This window comes from Equus quagga, chromosome 1 (genome assembly GCF_021613505.1).
Source record: "Equus quagga isolate Etosha38 chromosome 1, UCLA_HA_Equagga_1.0, whole genome shotgun sequence".
NCBI lineage: Eukaryota > Metazoa > Chordata > Mammalia > Perissodactyla > Equidae > Equus > Equus quagga.
Window position 1 is genome coordinate 115977652 of NC_060267.1, and position 20080 is coordinate 115997731.

The following is a 20080-nucleotide window of genomic DNA, read 5'->3' on the forward strand; positions in this document are numbered from 1 at the left end:
TTCTGTGCAGCTAAAATATGTAATTATTCTGCCATTCTTATTGCCCAGAATTTAATCACCAAAAAAGCGAAGATCAATTATTATAATGTGGTCATATTTTAAAGTCCTTCGGTGCCTGTGAAGTCAAGAGGCAGAGTCATTTTATTTCCTATTTTAGAGGTGATAAATATCCTAGGATGTCATCATTATTCTTTTTGTGCCATTTATAAATCACATTTATAAATCTTTGAGAAAGAAGTACCAACTTAAGTTTATTTTTGATTCATAAGGGTTCTAAATCTTCCCAATTTCTGTTTCTTCCAACACAGACGTCTCCAGAGTCAGTTATTCCTACGCATTTTCATTGGTTCTTCTTTCACTGCCAACATTTCTAGAATTCTGCATTAATTTCTCAGAGTAACCACTAGGTAATTGCATATGCCAGTGGAGATAACTTTGTATAAATTCCATCTATTGATATAAAATTGTCCCTGGTCTCCGGTTGCAAGAGAGGGTCTCAGCCAACTCTGAATATATGGCAATCCGATAAAGATATATCTGGATTCATTAATGCATGTAAGCACTCCTAAATGGAATATTGGTACATATCATAGACGAAATGTGAGCTGGTAGGATGAAGTGTTTTGTCTTTTAGAAATTTTATTCAAATTTAGAAATATATCTCAACTTAGTAGAAAAAAGGGACATTCTTTTCTCCTCTAACCTAAACTTCCTAAACAAATTGAGGAATGATTAACAATTAAAAGTATAGAATTTGGGGGCTGGCCCTGTGGCCTAATGGTTAAGTTTGGTGCACTCTGCTTTGGCAGCCCAGGTTCGTAGGTTCAGATCCTGGGTGTGGACCTACACCATTTGTCAGCCATGTTGTGGCAGCAACTCACATATAAAATAGGGGAATATTGACACAGATGTTAACTCAGGGCTAATCTTCCTCAGCAAAAAAAAAAATAGAATTTTGTAAAGGTTCAGGCAACCACAAGGTTAGTGTTTGTGCTTTAATGTTGTCAACCAAATAAACAATGAAATGGTCCCCTTACCCCACCACACACACACACTCCATCACTCTCCAAGCTGATTCTATAGAATGAAATATGGAGCCCATCTCCCCACGGTGACATGCTTAAACAACAAGGGCTGTCCTGCTAACTGCAGACTTCAATTCCGTGATGTTCCTCCTGGGGAGAATTAAGAGGGAAAAGAAGATTAGGAAAATTTTCATAATGAATGCTGCAAATTATCCATCATATGCCACTTTGAACTGTTGATGTCCAATAAAGGTCAAAACTGAAAATCCAGGAATTCTGTAAATGGATATGGTTGGGATTTTGAATACAGTTCTAAAACACCAACAGTGTGGGACAGCTCATGTGAAGAGCAAAGAGTTTTAGGAGCAGGTGGGTGGAGCCCCCATTGAGGCTGGGGAATGTGTGTCCCATTTTGCAGAGAGTTGTTGAAATACAAGACTGAGTGGCTTTTTTAGTCAATTGGCAGAGTAAACCATTCTTCCTCCTATAATCCAACCTCGTTTTAGTTTTGCAGCAAAAGGGTGGAGATGTAGGAATCCAGAGTCTTAGGAAGCCAAATCTCCAGCAGCAAATAGTACTTTAGGTTGGGGCAAGGACAGCAAGTGGTGTCATGGTGCCTTCTCCGTCCACAGGTACTTGTGAGGGAAGCCACCAAGAAAGAACAGTGACTTAGGATCCTGACCATTACAGGGAGCAATCTAGTAGCAGAATGGCAAAAATTCTCAAGAAGCCTAGGACCTGCCTCCATCTTTGTTCAAGTTTTTGGAATTTCCTACTTTTCATTTGTTTTGCCTTGATATTCACACCTCAGCAAGTATTTTAGCTTAGGGGATGCTGTATTTGGAGATAAGAAGCCAAGTTACAGCTCCCCACCCTGCTGTTTAAGACCTTCGTATCCCTGAGGCCGGTCACTTACCCTCTCGAGTCTCAGCTTCCTGTGAAAATGGGAATAACTCAAATGGTGATGGGGAGGACGCCCTCCTCAGTATCTCCTTTCTCTGCTTGGGCCACTTCAGATGCCTCCTTCCTAATCTTTTCCAGTCATTCTTCACAGAGCAGCCAGCTGCCATGATCATGTTTCTAAGATGCAAACCTGAACATGTATCTTCTTGGTCTTGTCAATTCTCCACCTCCCTCTTAAATCATCTCAAAATCAAAGTCCTATCTGTGGCCTCTGAGGGTCAACGTGGTCTGCACCTGCCCACACCTCCAGTCTCATCATGTAACAGTCTCTATTCCACCTATTCGGACCCTCATGTGCACCAGATTTCCTCCAGCCCCAGGACCTTGGTGCATGCTGCTCCCTCTGTCTGAAATACTTTCTCCTCTCTTCCTCTCCTTGTAAATCCTGTCTTTTCTTCTGATTTGTGCTCAACATCTCTTCTTCAGGGGAGCCCCCTCTTTGCAACATTTTCCCCCCTGCCCCTGCCAGGTTCTCTTTCCTTCCCTCAGTTATGGGATTGTTAGCATCTGTCTCCTTTACTGGACTATGAACTCCTTGAGGGCAGTCTCCATTTCTGGTTTTGCTCACCAGTGCACCGGCAACCCCAGGCAGAGTACTGGGCGCGTAGTCATTCTCAATGTTTATAAGACCAATAATAAGCACATGAATGAGCGATAGAATGTAAAATACCTAAGCATAGTACATGGCACACAGAAAATACTCAGAAGGGTTAGACATCATTATTCATTCAAGACGTGAAAGACAGGATGCCTACCATCAAGTAGCTTTGGCCTTTGAATAATATTTTGAATTTTTCCCTGGTGTGGAACTTTAAAACATGCTATTTAGGAAATTAGAGGTACTTAAGAAGATATATCCTAATTTATTTAGAAAGTTGGTTATTGACAAGCCAACTAATGATTGCTATTACGTGAAAACAAAAGGAAAATGAGCCTATTCTCTCAACATTCAGCGGTAGTTTTATTTTCATACTGGCACCAGGCCTTTTTCAACTGATTTTTTTTTTTTTAAATCACTAGGACCACAGTTTAAAATTTATAGCATTTTCTTCAAGGATCCCATCACAGTCATTTTGATGGAAGTTTTACTAAATGGGCTATAAATTACCAGATGAACTAGTTGGCAGTGCAGGAACCAAAATTAATATTCATCTAAGCGATATACATCATAATTTTGTTTCTTTGGGTAGAAAACGAAAAAGGAAAAAAGAAAGATTCCAAACCACTGTTGAGGTCACACTAGAAGTTGGAGGGACAAATCCATAAGAGCTGGGAATTCTGTTTAAAGTCAATCAACTTTAGCTTTGAGTTTTCCTGGCATTCATTGGTTTGTTACCTGACCTTCGTGTTGTTTAAAGATAGTTAGGAAATTTCATAAGCTTATCAAGAGGGGCCGATAAAGTACAGGCCAGTAAGGCCAACAGGCATTTTTCAAATTTACTTTCTTGTCCCAGCTCCTCTTTAGGATTCAAGGGCTTCAGAAGTGCTATTTTTTTCCTTACTGCTCAAGAGCTTTCTGTTTTAATAGAAGACTAAGGTTACTTTCACCCTAATTGGACTATTTTAAATGGTTTTCCATCACCAGAGCTTCACCAAAGACCTTAGGACGTTTGTGGGACACACGTGCTAAAGTTCGATGAGACAACTTCATAAGAAAAGAATGGAGAGAAGAAAATAGATTCCCTTCTGCTTTCAGCTTCTCTGCAATTAAGTAGGAAGGGGTGGGTTCGTGAATATCCAAAGTTACTGTTTTCTCCATTTTGCTCGTTAAACATTAACCGTGGTACCATTACCAAGGCGAGTTCCTGGGAAGGTCAGTTGGCCTAGCCAGCTTGGTTCAGAGGCCGAGCTCGCCCATTCCCACCAAGGCACTTAGAGCAAGAGTCTTCCCTTGGTGAGGATCTTTATTCTTCTCACCGTGAGGAGCATCCTGTTCCTCATCTGGGGCCCACCTCTCCCTCTTGCTGATGACAACTCACTTTCTTTCTCTCCACCCCACCATCTTGAGATCACTATATTCACCTGTTAACACCGGACCTTCCTTGCTATAGGGCTGAGGTCAGATAACAGTGCTCTGGCTGTGCTGCCCAGTGGTTAGAGGGTCAGAGCAGGCAGCTGAGGTTGGGCAGACATGGTTCAAATCCCATCTCAACTGCTTATGAGTGGCTCACTGTGTAGGAAGCTGCTTAGCTCCTCGGGCTTTCATTATCCTCATCTGTAAAAGCAGAAGTAATACCACTGACTTCCCACTGACCTTATTATTGTGAAGATGGCATGGAATCATGCAGGTGAAGCACAGTTCCTGGCACAGAGCAAACACCGGGACGAGGAGTTCAGAGTATTACATGCTTGTGATGGATGCCAGGATCCAGAAAATGCCTCCTTCCCACAGGCATGAGTGTAACCCAGAATCTTTTTTATGGGTGTTCTTACGTGTGTTTCTATTGAAATTTGGCAGCTGGAATTTTTAGGGGCCCACACCTGGGCTGGTGCCTCTTGTGGAAGTGCTGACCAGGAGCCAGACTCCCCTCTAAGATGAGGCACAGGGAGAGGTAGGGAACTTGTCCAAGTTTGTAGGGTTGTAACAACGGCCCACACTGGGCGCTGTGCTAAGTGTTGTCCTTCAATTACACTGTTTATCACAAAAACCCTAGGAGGTAAGTCCTTTAATATCCCCTATTTTCAGGTGAGGTCACTGAGGCACAAAGAAGTAGGGTAGAGTAATTGATACAAAGTCACATATCTGGTAAATGGCAGAGCAAGGATTCAGCCCCCCGGGGCGTCTCACCCCAGAGCCTCAGCGATGCTCATTCTCAGCCATGTCACTGAGCCTTGATTACCATTTTGTCAGTGCCTGGCACATAACGGGTTCCTAATAATTCTTCAAATGCTGAACATAGACAGCTAACATTTATCGAGCACTCACTCTGTACCCTGATTACTTGAACCTTGATTACTTTCTATGCATAACCTAATTAATTCTGATGGAAACCCAATGAGTTGGGTCCTCCTGTTAACCCATTTTACGGATAAGAAAACTGAGGCACCAATAGGTTAACATGCTCAAGATGACACAACGCATAAGTGAAACAGCCTGGATTTAAACTGAGGCATTCAGACCCTAAAGCTGAAGCTTTCAACCTTAAAGATGGACCCTCATCCGGTGTGGAATTCCTGCTGGTTCTTGCCCATCTTCGTGCAGCATCTGTTAGAATCTTCTCCTGACGTGAAACTTAAATGACTGTGGTGACATATAACATCATTAAACATTCTTTTAAGTTCTGAGTGACAACAATTCTGTCAATGGAAGAATCTTCCTGGATGTCCTTTCTCTGATGATTAGAGACTTGAGAGTAGAAATTTTATTCTAGCCAGCCCTCTAGTCTTGGAGGAAAACAGCTAACAGATTCAAGTTTATATGAGATATTTATGAGACCAATATGAAGTTTATACCAGGGAGATGGAAATGACATCATAAAATGGTTTCCATGGGCTTTGGGTGTGATGCTTACAAAAACCCAAGCACACCTTCTTCCTTCGATTTGTGGCTGTATTTGCTGTTACAGTAGGAGATAATGCCAATATGGATCGTTAAAGGCAATAAAATCAACATGTAGAAAGAAGCACCACTACTTCTGAACCAAGTGTGCATCTCCCAGTTTGCAGTGAGAGCCGCCATTATCCTGAATGGGATGTCTGCGGATGCTAGACGCTCTCCATGCCTCTCGATTTCATCTGTAAAATGGTGGTAATAGCAGCATCTCCCTCATGTGAAGATTGCACGAGTAAGTGTATGCAGAACCTTTAGAATAAGTCCTAGTCTGGCATAGAGGGAGTGCTGTACCCCTGTGGCGTTATTATGATGGCAATGTCGGAAACACCAGCATTTCACTTCCAGTATTCCGGCTGCTCGTTAGATACAGAGGTGAGCAGTGAAGCACAGAGAAGTTGATACGTTCTTTCTCAGGCTGTTCAGCCTGAAAGTACGCAGGGAAGACACTTTTTAAAACCCTTTCCGAGTAGGGATGAGGTCACTGAGCACCCAGCCGTCCTTCCGTGTGTCTAGGGCTCAAATGCAAGTGTCCGTAGGCCAAGTCGTCATGTGCTCCCACTACACCAGTCTCCTGCCTGGGACAGCCAGAAGTGGGGCCACTGCCACCCCTTCCGACACTTCAGTGTGAGTTAGAAAAAGACACCTCCCCTCCCTGCCTGCCTCTTCTAGGAGGACACGACCTGTAGCCCACCCACACTACTCACCTCCTTGCCTGGACGCCTTGCTCACAGCTCAGCCCACACGACCATAAGCAGTCATCCTGGAGAGCAGAGAGAGAGGACGGAATTGTCCAAGAAAGAGAAGGAAGCTGTTTTGCATTTTCTGATTCTCTGTGAGGTCTATAAATTTGCTATTTCTTGTCTCTTTCTTGTATCTTGGGGAGGCTTTCTGTTTTCACTAGAAGTGGCCCCACCCTGTCATCCACAGTACAGAACCCTGGAGACTCCCAGAGAGTTTAGCTGGAGCTCCCTCGTTCCTTTGCCAACGCTCCACGAGCTTTCCGGTCCTCCTTTTTCCTATTCTTCAAAAAGCAGAGGATACTTTTCTTGATACCATGTGGATCATATTGAGAAATGGTGCAGTATAAATTTAAGATAGAAAATTCTCCTCACTAAATATGTATGTATATAAAAATATATAAAATGTAACACATATATTTTATTCTTGTCTGGAATCTGAAAATTATAAAGTAGACTCACAATCAGGTTTGCGTTAAACTTAGCTACGCATATAAGTTCACAAAGCAGAAAATGTTGTTTTTGTTTTAAGAGTAAAAAGTACCATGAATTGCAAACATATGTGCACAAGAGGGAATGTGGCTGTCTATAAATGAGTGAATAGGTCACTCACTCATACTGATAATGATAAATATTTCGTGTGCTGGCTGCTACACTAAGCTCTGGGTGTACCGTTGTGAACAAAACACACAGTTCTTGCCCTCATGGAGCTTAGGGCCTGGTGAGAAAATACAGTCAATCCACAGAAAAACAAATAACTATGTATACATCAAGAAGCAGCTGTGAAGGGTAAGAACTCATTTGACTTAGTAGCATATCATTGTGTGAATGTTCTCCAACATCACTGAACTCATGTGTAGAAATGGGAAGGCAGCTGCGTGGACCAGAAGAATTGGTTTGGGTTTTCCCAGATGAGTCAGAAGGAATAAGAAAAGGGCAAGTATGGTTGAAGGTGTTTGCAAGAATGTCTTCCAGGGATGGACAGTGATGGACCATGAAATATAATGGACCGTATTTCACTGACTTGGGACCTGAAACCAGTTCCTCCTCCAGAGGAATTAAATATACAACTGGAAAAGACACTGGGGTTCTAAAGATGAACTTGGGAGAAGAAAGTAGGGAAATTTAGCTGTAGAAACCTCTTGTTTCCAGGTACTCACCCCTGTAAGATGATGTAAAAATCTGCACGTTAATTTTTGTATGCAAAGTGCTTCAAATATACTATAGTTTAATGGCATTTGAATGCCACCACTTAAAGTGGGATTTGGGGGTGATGACATCGAGGCTTCCAAAAGGAGATAAGCAAGATATTGTTGATTACGGTAGGATTTTTACCTGAGAAGAAAGGATCTTCTAACATTTTAGGACTAAAAAATTTTTTTTTTTAAATCTAAGTACGTATTTGACTTTTAGCCTCTATTTCTTTAGGACATGTCATCTATTTTATTTTTCCGAGGCTGGTAGCCAGGTATATTCTATATTTAAGGGAAAAAGGAAAGAATTTTAAAATGTGCGATACTTAAGTTAGACACAAAGAAGTCTCCTCTAGCAGCATAATTACCCAGGCTATAAAATCCTCTGTGCGGGGTGCTGAGAATGCAGTAAGGAGGGGATCTTCCAGTTGTAGAAATACCAAGTGTAGGGAAATAACATCAGGACCATGTAGAAATTACCGTGGACAAACACCACTGCATCCCTTAGAAACCAAGTGTGCCCATACAGATTGAAGTGTTGCTTACACAGGAATTGAGATCTGTGTATGTGTAGGCTATTTACACACACCCCTCCCCCCCCCCACAGTGAGTGCTTTCCACAGAAACATTCATTTGAGCACCATTTGTTCATTAAGACTCATATTCCTTTTTAACTGCCGTAATACCTACGTTTTAGATAAGTTGGCCTTCCCTTTATCGTGCCCCAGAGCAGACTACAAATTTGAAATAAATTAAGACAGACGGGACTTTCCTGAATGAAAAAAGGTTTTTTTTAATCCAACCTAAGTCAGGGCTTGAAGCCTTTTACTTTTCGGTATGTGGTGTATCCTCATCTCTTGCTTCCAGTGAAATCTAAGTTTTAATTAGTTTGAAAACATAGGTGTGATATTTTACAGAATGAAATCACTGCCCCTGTATTTAATTAAATGAACCCTATAAAAGTTGGGTTTTAGCCAGGGGCATAATTTATAGTAGGCTGAATTTAAAATTGCATTAGCACTTTATGCCGGGGTCGTTTGCCCATGTAATAGAAATAGAGGTGATTGCGACCCGCTGATCCTCAGAAGCCAAATGTCTTCCCATAAATACTTATTTTCTAATTCAGAGAGAGTATGGAATGTCTTTTCCAAATATCTTATTTTAACATATTCTGAACTGCTTGCAGTTAAGTTGTAGGGAACTTTGCCAGCTTTCTGGGCTCCTGTCTTGAAAGGAGTCGTCAGTACCTGTAGTTTCATCGATGGTATTTCTAGGTCGACAGTGTAAATCCAGCCTCGTTCTGGGTATGGACTCAGTGCGTGTTCCAGCGTGCACAGTCTCTCAGAGCAGTCTGCCACCTCAGCCAGATCAGATCCCACGCTATACCTCTTGGTAAAATGCGCCCCTAGTGCATTCCATCTGACCATTTCTTAAGTGGCTTGCACATGCTGTGGCCTCCTTTGCCCCAGGAAATTCTTCCAGTGGTACCCCATCAACCAAGAGGGGAACAATACTTTCTGAATGAATGAAGGACTGAAAGATACACAGATGAGTTGTGAGTGAAATTTACCCCCAAATGGAAAAACCCACCAGCTTTGCGTTTGTTCTCAGGGCCACGGAAAAGACAGTCACGAGCACCTCGCAAAGGGCAGCAGGCATGTTTCCCAGGCTTTAGTGGACCCAGGAAGGAATCATTCCACACCCTCAGCATAACTGTCTGTCTTGTCACAGGAAACCTTATGCTAAAGAACCTTTTTAAGGTCCCTTAGTGTCGTGTCATATTTGCAGCAGTGATATTTGCCTTGAGACAAGCTGATTGGATTTTCACCATAATAGCACCTAAGTCCCAGGGGACCAGCCAGAGCCTTAGGTGAATAACTTAAGCATTTAATTTATAATAAAGATAAAGTTTGCAATCAGCATTTCTTGTTCCAAAACATTTCATTTACTTGGTTTTAGAGCTGCATAAACTGTTTTAAAAGCAATCTGCTCAATTGGGCGAGTTAATGATATTTAATTTGACCGGGCCAAACGTCACAGGATGAGCATTCCGTCTGTAATTGCAGCCATCATCATCGCCGTTTTGTGTAATGTGGATGTAATGCTCATCCCGGGAATAGAGGTTGTCATTCTCGGTTGGCTGACGGTGCACCGGAGTCATCACCTCGCTAAGTCCCTCAGTGATGTGATTCTGAGATGACAGTGTAATAAGTGTTATGGGCACAAGGTAATTCAAAACAAATTTGGCTGCAAAAATGGATCGTCTAGGATAGTAAACTCCCGCCTTGTCTCATCGTCTTTTAAGAGAATGTAATGATCCCTAAAATACGTTGTCAAGAGGCTTGTGTGGCAGGAGTCAAGTCCGTAAAATTTATCTATTGACCACCCCCCCCCAGAGGACTGACAGTATTAACGTGGATGTTGGCAGCCCGGGAACATGAAATGGGCAGGGAGCCTTTCAGTGTACAAATGTCTCTTAAAACTACCTCCCTACGCTGCATTTTGCTTCTTTGATTTACAGATCATCTTCTCCTGGACAAATGTGACTATTCTGGTATAGGCTTGCCATTAGCACTGATACCCTAATAAATTCTTGTTATTTGCATGTTAGGTACTGGAACAGATAATCCCATTAAACTTCATAACAACCTGAAGAGCCATGACACTATAATTACATGTATTTTGCGGATGAGGAAACTGAGACTCAGGGAGAATAGGGAAATCGCCCAAAGCCCACAGGCAGGATTCCAGCCCTGGCCTGAGCCCAAAGTCGCAGTCCTCTCGTACTCCCTCCCTGAGCTTTGAGGAAGGAGGTCACCGGGTTTGTGCAGGTGCTTATGTGAACTGTGTTTGATTAACATATACACGTGGCACTGGGCTGCTGAAATGGTTCTCTTGGGCACAGTTGTCAGAAGTGCCTTTCTGTGGGACTCAGCCATAAGCGGGGGTGACGTTCTGGTGTGGGATGAGAGGCCATTTCACAGCTATCCCAAAGTTCCAGGCCTCCTTTGGGTTTGCCACTGCTCTTTCTGCATCTGACGCAGTAGAGATGCTACAGGCGTTGTTGCAGCAACGCCTTTTAGTAATTCCCAAAATGGGACAGATTCACAGAAGTCTTCCTGCTCCCTGGAGTTTTGTGCTCTGAGACACAGGGGAGCTGTCTGCCCCTGAGAGTCCTCTCAGCTCAGACCTATCCAGGAGGCTGCTTTATGTTTCGTTTCCTAGGTACCATTGAAACATCCACCCAGTGGTTCTAGCCTTGGTTTATAAAACCTGCCCAAGTGAAGCAATAGTTGCCATTGCTTTTCTGTGATCTGATTAAGATGCACTCCCGATCAGAAAAGCACTTTTGCTAATCCTTTATATGGACACAAGGATGTTTCTAGGAACTAATCAGAATGCATTCTGATTGTAGTTTTACAACACATCTGTGTGATAGTTACACCGATTGGGATGTTTTGGGCTGCAAGTAGTGAAGACCCAAGTTAAAATGACCTAAAGTGTAAGGAATGTAGCATTAAATATGACAAGAAGTTTGGGGTTAAGAGAGTCAGCTTTCTTAGTTCACTTGCTCAATAGTATCATGAGAGACCCCACTTCTCCCATTTTTCTGCTCCACATCTGTCAGTATGTTTATTTGGCCTCAGAGACTGGCTCCTAACATGGTCCCAAGATATTCCCATGAGTCCAACACATGCAGATGACTTGCCCAGAGGCAGAAAAGGGCCATCCCTACCTCGTGTCCTATTTTAAGAATGAACAAAACTTCAGTGCTCCCTAGCATATCCCCATCCTGTCCTGTCAGCCAGAAGTATGTTGCACGCCCCTACCTAAATCCATCACCAGCAGAAGGAGCAAGACCAGATCCACCGGATGGGCTAAAGCCAGTCAAACCCACACCTCCAGTCCCCCCAGAGGGAATGCTCTCTGATCTGGTGGAAAGGAAACAGAATCCAAGCTCTCTCAGTGGAGAGGAAGCAGCAGGAACCGGGAGGGATGCTTGCTGACTGGGCAGCTGGCATTGTCTGCTGTGGTATTTGCAAGACCTATTGTGTGTGTAAAAACTAAAGATTCCTAGGACGGACTCCTTTTTAGCTACAACTAGGAGACTCCTAGAAGGAAATCCCATGTTCATTCCCTTTTGGCAAAAGGCCTGGTATTTATATATAAATAGAGAAGGCACAGATTTGACAGGTCTTGTAGCACCCATTCAAAAGTCTTACTGTCTGAGTTCATTGTGGGCAATTCTAGCTTTGGGACAAGCCATCCCCAGTGACTCCCAAGGGTGGAAGACCAGCGTGGCTAGGTGGCATTGACCACATCTCCTAAAGGTACTGTCTGTTGCATTAATTTAACCCAGGGACAAATTTACTACCACATTGTAAATTCCTATATTATTTGACTCTTGGTGTCATACATTAATGGAAAATAGGGCTCAGATAGTTCTGCCTCAGCATGAATTTCACAGCACTGCAAGTTGCTTTTTAACCACCCACTCCCACCTTGTTCCCTCCCATCCTAAGCCCTGAGCCTTCTGGGTTCTGAGCGGGAAGAGGTCAAGATGGTCAACTGGTTTGGAAAGCTAGAAAGAATTCCTTTGTGTCCTTTTATTCTTTTCTTAAGGTGGGAAGAGTGAAGACAGTTGTGGTGTTAAACCCCAGTGTTCCCAACCTTCCGGGCTGGAGGATTTAAGAGTTTGGTGGTTCAGCCATTCACTTATTTACTGGTGCACTTGAGTCATTTTGTAGCCCAGAATTCTCACTGTGCCTAACTCCCTCATGATGTGAGTAAATTACTTAAGTGGATTGAATCCAAAGCATTAATAATCTCCACTGGCTTGATTCATTTGGGGTTCGTTACGAGGAAAGAATCCAACCTCTATTTTTCATCCCAACAGTTGTTTACAAGGCGCTCCAACCCAAGAGTTCTTGTCCCTGTAGGACCAGAGTGGAAGGGCTTAGGAAAAATAGAAAAACATCTGCATAATCAGTACTCGAGCTCTGCTTGGACAAAGAGCAACTGAAGTGCTTTCTACCTCATAGGATGGACCTAATGGTCAGTGTGCTTTGAAGTATAAGATACTGAGGGGGGATGTATCTGCCAGACAGGAAAAGGTTCAATGTTTGTTTTAATATTATAAATAAATGCTAAAAACATGCATATTGAAAGAATGGAATATTAATCTAAGAGATTTAAATTCAGGAACTCCTATGTGAAGTGTCATGAATCGGTCAGTGTTGCTCTCCAGAGATTTGAGAAGCTGAGGAACTTATGCTGACATATATTCTGCAGAATATGATTTCTATACCATCATTTTATATATGACTTAAAAGGCAAACCAACCACTTGGGGAGTAATATTGAAATATTTCAGAGACTGATAACTTTCCTGCAGAGCAGCCATGAGACATTACCAAACTGCCAGAACATTACCTCCTATTCCTTTGCTGGGGGGAGTAGAACGGGGAGAGTGATTTAAATAGTTGGACTTCCATATTGCTTGGAATGACTTCATCTTCTAGAAATAAGGTTCTGGCTTCTATTTCCTTTTGTGTAAGCTGTTCTAAAGATAGTCATGTTGAGTTATTTTTTGATTGTACCATTGGAAAGAATCCTGGATACAGCATCCAAAATTCTGACCCACCACTAACTAGCAAGGTGATCTCATGCAGTTTATTTGAGGCTGGTAGAGGAGGGAGATGAACATCCTTTGGTCCTGCCAACTTCCCAGGACTACGATGAGAGAACTGTTAAGAGGTATCTTCATTTAAGTCATGCGGTAGACAATAGGCACTCAATAAGTACAGGCAGTGGGGGTATAGCAGTAGCAAAGGATTGTACACAGTCAGAAACAACACAGCAATTAAGCTAGCTATTGTTTCCCAAATGTCAGCCAAGATGTCAGCCATTTGAGTTCCTCCTTGATATTTGCCATATCCACCTATGGCCTGTATGATCATTTACTTAATATTTTCAATCAGCTTTTAAAGAAAAGCAAAGGAATTCATTTAAAAAGGAAACTTCATATCACTTCCATAAAAGGAAAACTAATGTCACCTGATACATACTGAAAAAGCACATGCCATTAAAACATAACAATGTAATTAATTTCTAGTTAGCTATTATTGCGTGATAAAGGCTCTGAGCCTGAGGCCGCTCTTTTCTCTCTCAGGCAAGATTAGCATGTGATGAAATTGTGTTAAAGACATTCCAGCCAGGACTTCCCCGCTGTGACATTTATTATTTAATGCCAGATCTGTATACCTCCAAACTCACTCCCTTCCCACCAGGCATTCCTTGGGAAACCTAAAACAGAGAGAATTGAAGTTCTCTGACACCCCCATGTTGTTCTTCCAAAGCTGCTTCTACGGGAAAACAGTCAACCCGTGTATCAGTCTTTCCAGCTTCTGCTGATTATAATCCTCTCCCACCCTAAATGTTTTTCAACAGGTCAACGGTAAAGACTTATCCAGAGCAACTCATGACCAGGCTGTGGAAGCCTTCAAGACAGCCAAAGAGCCCATCGTGGTACAGGTGTTGAGGAGAACACCGCGGACCAAAATGTTCACGCCTCCATCAGAGTCACAGCTGGTGGACACAGGAACCCAGACGGACATCACCTTCGAGCACATCATGGCTCTCACTAAGATGTCCTCTCCCACCCCACCCGTCTTGGATCCCTATCTCTTGCCAGAGGAGTAAGTCACGTGATTGTGCGTCACTAGTCCTTCAAGTGTGGTGAAGTGCGATGAAGTTGGTTTTTTCCCTTCCATGTGGTGAAAAAAATTAATGTGTCCTATAATGTTCCTCCAAGTTGCCCATGTTTAACTTTACTGTTTATAGAGGCAATAAATTGAATCCTGCTCAAAACCGCTCCGACATATTAATTACTTTATTATCACCCTGGAGCGGAGTTATTCAAATTATATTCTAAGAACAAAATTACTCACAAATGTCGTGAAGTTGTTTCAGAACAAAATTTAATCACTGCAAATGGTGATGTGAGGGTTTTGCAGTTAGAACGAGAGGGAATGCTGATGGTTCTTTTAAATAGACAACAAAGTAAGTTGGGAATGAAAAGAGAGACCTGGAGGTTGTGCATTCTGCTTTCTTGGGCCTCATTTCAAATCTGGATCCATGTAATAAGCCACACATGCCTCCTATAAGTACTGCATTGACCAATTAAATAACAGCTGTGATCCTCGCACCACATTAATTACTTGACACGTGACTCTCCTCTTACCTGACTTTCTGCCGTGACGTAGAATAGTTCACGTCAGACAAACCTGATGCTCAGACTAATGTCTAGCCATGCAACTTGGGTAATTTATTTTCCTGGGCTTTATTTTTTTCTTTATTAAAATGGGGATAATAATAGTCCCTATCTCATAGGATTGTTGAAGGATTAAATGAAATAACGTATGGAAAGTTCTCAGCATGGCATATGGTAAGCACCCAATAGATGATAGCAGCAGTCGACGTTAATTTAGTGATTGATGTAAAATATTTAGGAAAAAAGTGAAGAGCAAGAAATTTTCTGAGATAGACCCCTGGCTTCAAAGATGTCCAGTTTAACAAAGCTTTTCGAATATGATTTTGCACATCTGTGGGCACCATGTCCACTTCCGCATCTCAGTCTCTCTAGGTGATGTCAGAGGAACTCCCATCTCTGCCCATCTTGCTCCTGGTTCAGATCATTGACTTGATGCATTATTTCAAAGGGGATTGTCACCTCTTCCAGGGAAAACCTCCCTGGAAGCAATACCTGTTGGATTTCTATTAGTAACTCAGGAGCTGGAGTGAGCACACGTGTCCTGTTGGTTCCGTCAAATTCCAGACAGCAGCTTGCCTTTCACTGCATTGTTTTAAGGGTCAGCTGTCATCCGAACCCAGGGCTAATTCCCCAGGCTTGACGAAGTAAATTCGACTGCAGCTGACAGCATGTAGAGGTAGAGGAGGGGGCACCCACTGACGCTCACGGACAGTGTGCAAGGCCGTGTGCAAAGAACTGTTATCCCATTGATTTCTCACGCCCGTCTCTCTTTTATACAGTGAGCAACTGCAGACTCACCAGTTCTACTCAGCTGAAGTTGGCAGCTGGCTTGAAAGGCGGGTCTGTCTCACCTGAACTCCCAGCTCTTAACCAGGATACTCTGTAGCATCCCAGTTGATCCTAGGAAACAACTGGCCAGTTCACTGCATACAACCATTCAAACCAGTTATTTGACAGTGTAGACCAAAACTGCCTCTGGTTATTGATGAGGCATTTAAGGCTACTCCTGACTCTCAGATGTAAAACTGTCTTGGTGATAGGCCTTTTAAAAGCCAAACCCCTAATTTCCTCTGAAGTCTAGTTAACATGACATGACTGATCCCCAAGGGGCAAGTTGAGAAATGTCAGAAGAGTCCAGAGGTCAGACCTCCCAAGGTTCTGGCTGCAAGGTCAGAGGACAGCAAGTGCGTGCATTGGGACTGGATGGGGAGCACTAACTTGAAACTTGAAAGCCCAAGCCTGCCATCAGCATCCTCGGTCCTAAAAGCCCTTAAGCGCAGGCAGTATATTTGCCTGATGGGTCCAGAGACTTGAAAGCCCACCCTCGTTTGAATGACCATTCATGTCTGATCTGTTGTTTCAAAACTAAGTGCCTGGGAGGGAAGACCAGTGCCCATTGATTGCTGCGCTGACCTTTGAGAACGTGAAGCTTTGGGTCCCCAGCCAACAATCAGAGGCTGAAGCTTTCCATCCGCATCTGGCACCTTTCAAAGCTGCTGACCGAGCATGTTATAATTCCCACCGCCTTTGCTCCTAGAGCTTCCATTAACGACGCTTCCAAAGCGGTGGAGGGTTCTGTGAATTGTTTCACATACGTTGTCCTGGAGAAATACAAGCTTCTGGTCTCCTAGGTGGGTGTGTGTGTGTGTGCATGTATGCACACATACACATGTGCATTTTATGCATGTATGTATGTACGTACATACATTACGCACATGTATGTGCATACTGGGTCGTGATGTCAAGCATGTTGTTGTGGGTACAGTCAAAAAAGTTTGAAAAGACACTGTCCGTGATGATAGCACAGTGGTTTCAGTCCCTGTCTCCTGTCTAGAGACTGAATGAGAAATTAGTCATACTGAATCACATAACTAGTGGGCTAGGGTATGGTCACGGGAAACAACAAAGCCAGCCCCACTCTCACCCTGGATCTTAACTCTTTCTTCCAGAGCAAACAGACTTTAGCGCAAGTGGTGGCAATATTACAATGGAGGGCCTGACTGTGCTGAGCAACACAACCAGAAAGGTGTGAGCTGTGACAGTGCCTGGAACCTGAGAACTGCTGCCATGCCACTGCTGGGACTTAGGATGGGGCGATGAAAACAGATGCTTATAACTGGAAGCAGGGCCTCAAAGAGCTTTCGTCTTTTTTCAGGCATCCCGCAGCCCACGAATACTACGATCCAAACGACTACATCGGAGGCATCCATCAGGAGATGGACAGAGAGGAGCTGGAGCTGGAGGTATGAAGAACGTCCTTGTCTCGTTTTTAGGAGTCATTATTAAGAATAATAAGTTCTCTATAAGCATAAATTTAGTTTATGGATGCTGATGAAATATCCACTTTTAGTGGATTTCTTTCAAAAGAACTGCTTGTAGGCATGCCATTTGAAAGGCACACAGCTTTTTCTTTCTCCCTCCACACTAGAGCTTAACGATCAGATCCCAGAGCAGAAATTTAGGGTTTTTTATTTAAATTACTTAAAAGTTAGGGTAGTAAGCCCTGTTCTGAATCTTTGAATTTGCATGGTCTACTCCCGCCAAGCTCTAAAATCCACGCGTTCTTGTAATTAATGTAAGCTTCCTTGCCTTTCAGCTCTTTAAGCCATCACCACTTTTTATTCAAAGGCAGATGCGCAAGAACAGGTGGATAATTATTAAAGTGGATGCAAGCCCACACCCAACAAAAAAAGGGCTGCCCGCTGATTCATTTGCTGAAAGTTTTCTAACACTGCTCTTGAAGAAATTCAGCAAATCCATAACTCTCTTTAAGTGTTATTTGAGGCCAAATATAACTCAAGATTCTAGATGCTGTATAATGTCAAATGGCCTCTAAGTTTTAAAATATTCAGAGGATACGAGTTCACAGAGTTCTAGTTCTCATTTTCTTTTTAATAAGAGTAATAGAAAATCAAGAAAAATCAACTTTCAAGATGTATTTATTTCCACTTTTGGGAAAACGCTTTCATATTTCAATGTCTTTTCAAAAAGTACAAGAGCATTTTTTGAAAACTGATGTTACAGAATAGGGTAAGAGGGTGCCTTTTAAGAAGATATTCAGTATTAAAGGGTAAAAACTCTTTGGCGCAATCAGGAGGTCAGCCAGGCAAAATCCGATAATGTTTTATTCAACTTCATGGCCAACCATTGTGTAATCTGGGCTGCCCCAGCGATGCTTCTGAGCTTGCTGAGTTGTTAAGTGGCAGTGGGTTCCTGCGCAGTGACAGAGGCAGCAGAAGAGGAGAAAACAGCTGTGTTCCTCGAGCATTCCTTTAAAGTTACCAAGAGTTTTTGTTCTGAAACAGAAGACAAAGATCAATAAAAGTGTGCAAACAATGCCTTCAGTGGCTGCTCACCTGCAGCCAGATGCGGACAGATCAGTGTATTTGGCACTAGAGGCATGATGGACTCAGTGACGGCAACTAAGTTTCTCCATAAATGTGTGTGGTCTAAACTGGAATGGCAATTATTCTAACTCTAAAAACTGCTGTTGACCGCTTCTGCTTGCTGTCAACCATAGACCAAAGCACTTGCCATCTAGTAATTGCCCCAGGAAATACAGCCTGTGCCTTTCGGAAAATTAGGGATTCTGCCTCTTATTTGCAATATCCCATCTCCCCAACTTCGGGGCTAGTTCGTGAAGCAGCCAGTGACGCCCCCAGGACACTTGTTCTTAAGTTGCTAATTAAGTTGTTCATACATGGTGTTTGCAAAGGGGGTTCCATGATCAATACATTTGGGAAATGTCAGAATGTACAAAAATAAACAGATTCCTCTTGTAGAGGACTTCTCAGAATCTTGAATATGCTAATTAGCATGGTAAATGCCCTGGGAGTGGGGAATGGATACAGTAGGCAGAATTACCCAAACCTATTTATTTGCTCTATCAGCTTCTCTTTGGCCAAGCACCTGTTAACATTTTCCAGGTCTAGATTTCTCTGGAATACTGCACTGCAAGAAGAAGGACAATTTAATCATCTTTATAGGACAACACTGCTTTCTGATGATTGTTGTAACTGTGACAAAATAGAAGTCTTCAGAACCCTGTTAAATATCTCAGGAGCTAGGCTTATGGGGTAGTGTGTAGACTTTGTAACGCTTTGGTATTTAGTTAAACTTGACTTTATAGCGGTGGGTCCTTCAGTTCTGTTTTAGTTTCTAACACCTTTGAAAATCTGATGGAAGCTATGGGCTCTCCCTGGAAAAATGTTCCCATCTATAAGAGTTCGCATATGGTTTCCACGGAGTTCCCACAATATCTAATCAGTTTGGCCCACTCTGCCTTACAATTGGTTTGTTATATCTGAATACCACCAGAACCATTGTTTGACGTCTGTTTCCCTTTATTCAACTCACCTCATTTAAAGTAAAGTAAAAAATTTTTAAAGGAAATGCTATATTACTGACTCAGGCAGAAAACCAGCATCATTTGCCATAAACAGAAGGTGGTGTACAATAAGTGCAGTGGACACAAGGCAGTGTTATTAAATCCTGGTGCCCATCGCTGGTGCCTGCTGAGGGCTAGGAGCCTGGGGCCAGTTCTCTCCATTACCTCCTGCTCTCTTTCTCTTTTCTCAGGAGATTGGCTAATATTAAAGAAATGTTAAGACTAGCGCAAACTGAGTCTTTCTCCCTAAGGAAAGTAACTTTCTCTGTGTGAACTAGCTGAGAGCATCTTGCTTTTATAGGAGGAGCTACTCTTAAACAGGTCCCTAGAACCTTGTCATTCAAAGTGTGGTGCAGGGACCGGTGCAGTATCACCAGGGAGATTGCAAGAAATACAGAATCTTGGCCCTCAGACCTACAGAATCAGAATCTGCATTTCAACAAGAAACCCAGGTGCCTCAGCGCACATGACAGTTGAATGCGCCCTGACCTAGAGGTCATGGGCTCAGGTAAAGAAGTCCAAGCTTCCATTTGCTCTTGTAGTCCTGGGTCACACTGTCAAATAGTTTTGTTCACTATAGCGTAAAGATGTGCCTCCAGGTCTCTAATATCATCCTTGCTGTCCATGCAGAGTGAAGTCATAAGACTAGAAATGACTAAGCCCCTTGTAGACATGCGACACTATGCTAAGACTTGTTTCTTTTCTTTTCATGAAGAAAAAGCAGAGACAAAGAATTCAAGTGTTTAGAAAATTAGTCAAGTATTTTAATTTAGATCTTTGTTGCCATGAGACTTTACATTCATGCCTCTTTATTTCTACTCACCAGCTTTTACTGAGCATCTGTTACATAAATATACTGTTTGGCGCTAGATGCAAAATCAGGAAATCACCACGCTGCCTGCCCTTGAGGAGCTCCTATTCCTTGAGGTTCATAAGCCATTAGGATCGTT

General features: G+C 42.7%; 1 protein-coding gene across 1 annotated transcript in view; it reads left to right on the forward strand.

Annotated features, from left to right (window-relative positions):
- PDZRN3 (PDZ domain containing ring finger 3) overlaps positions 1–20080 on the forward strand; it is a 222923-nt gene that overhangs the window by 188243 nt on the left and 14600 nt on the right. The window contains exons 4-5 of the mRNA XM_046675187.1: positions 13921–14168; positions 16899–16986. Coding sequence (XP_046531143.1) covers positions 13921–14168; positions 16899–16986 — 336 coding nt within the window. The remainder of the gene's footprint in view (positions 1–13920; positions 14169–16898; positions 16987–20080) is intronic.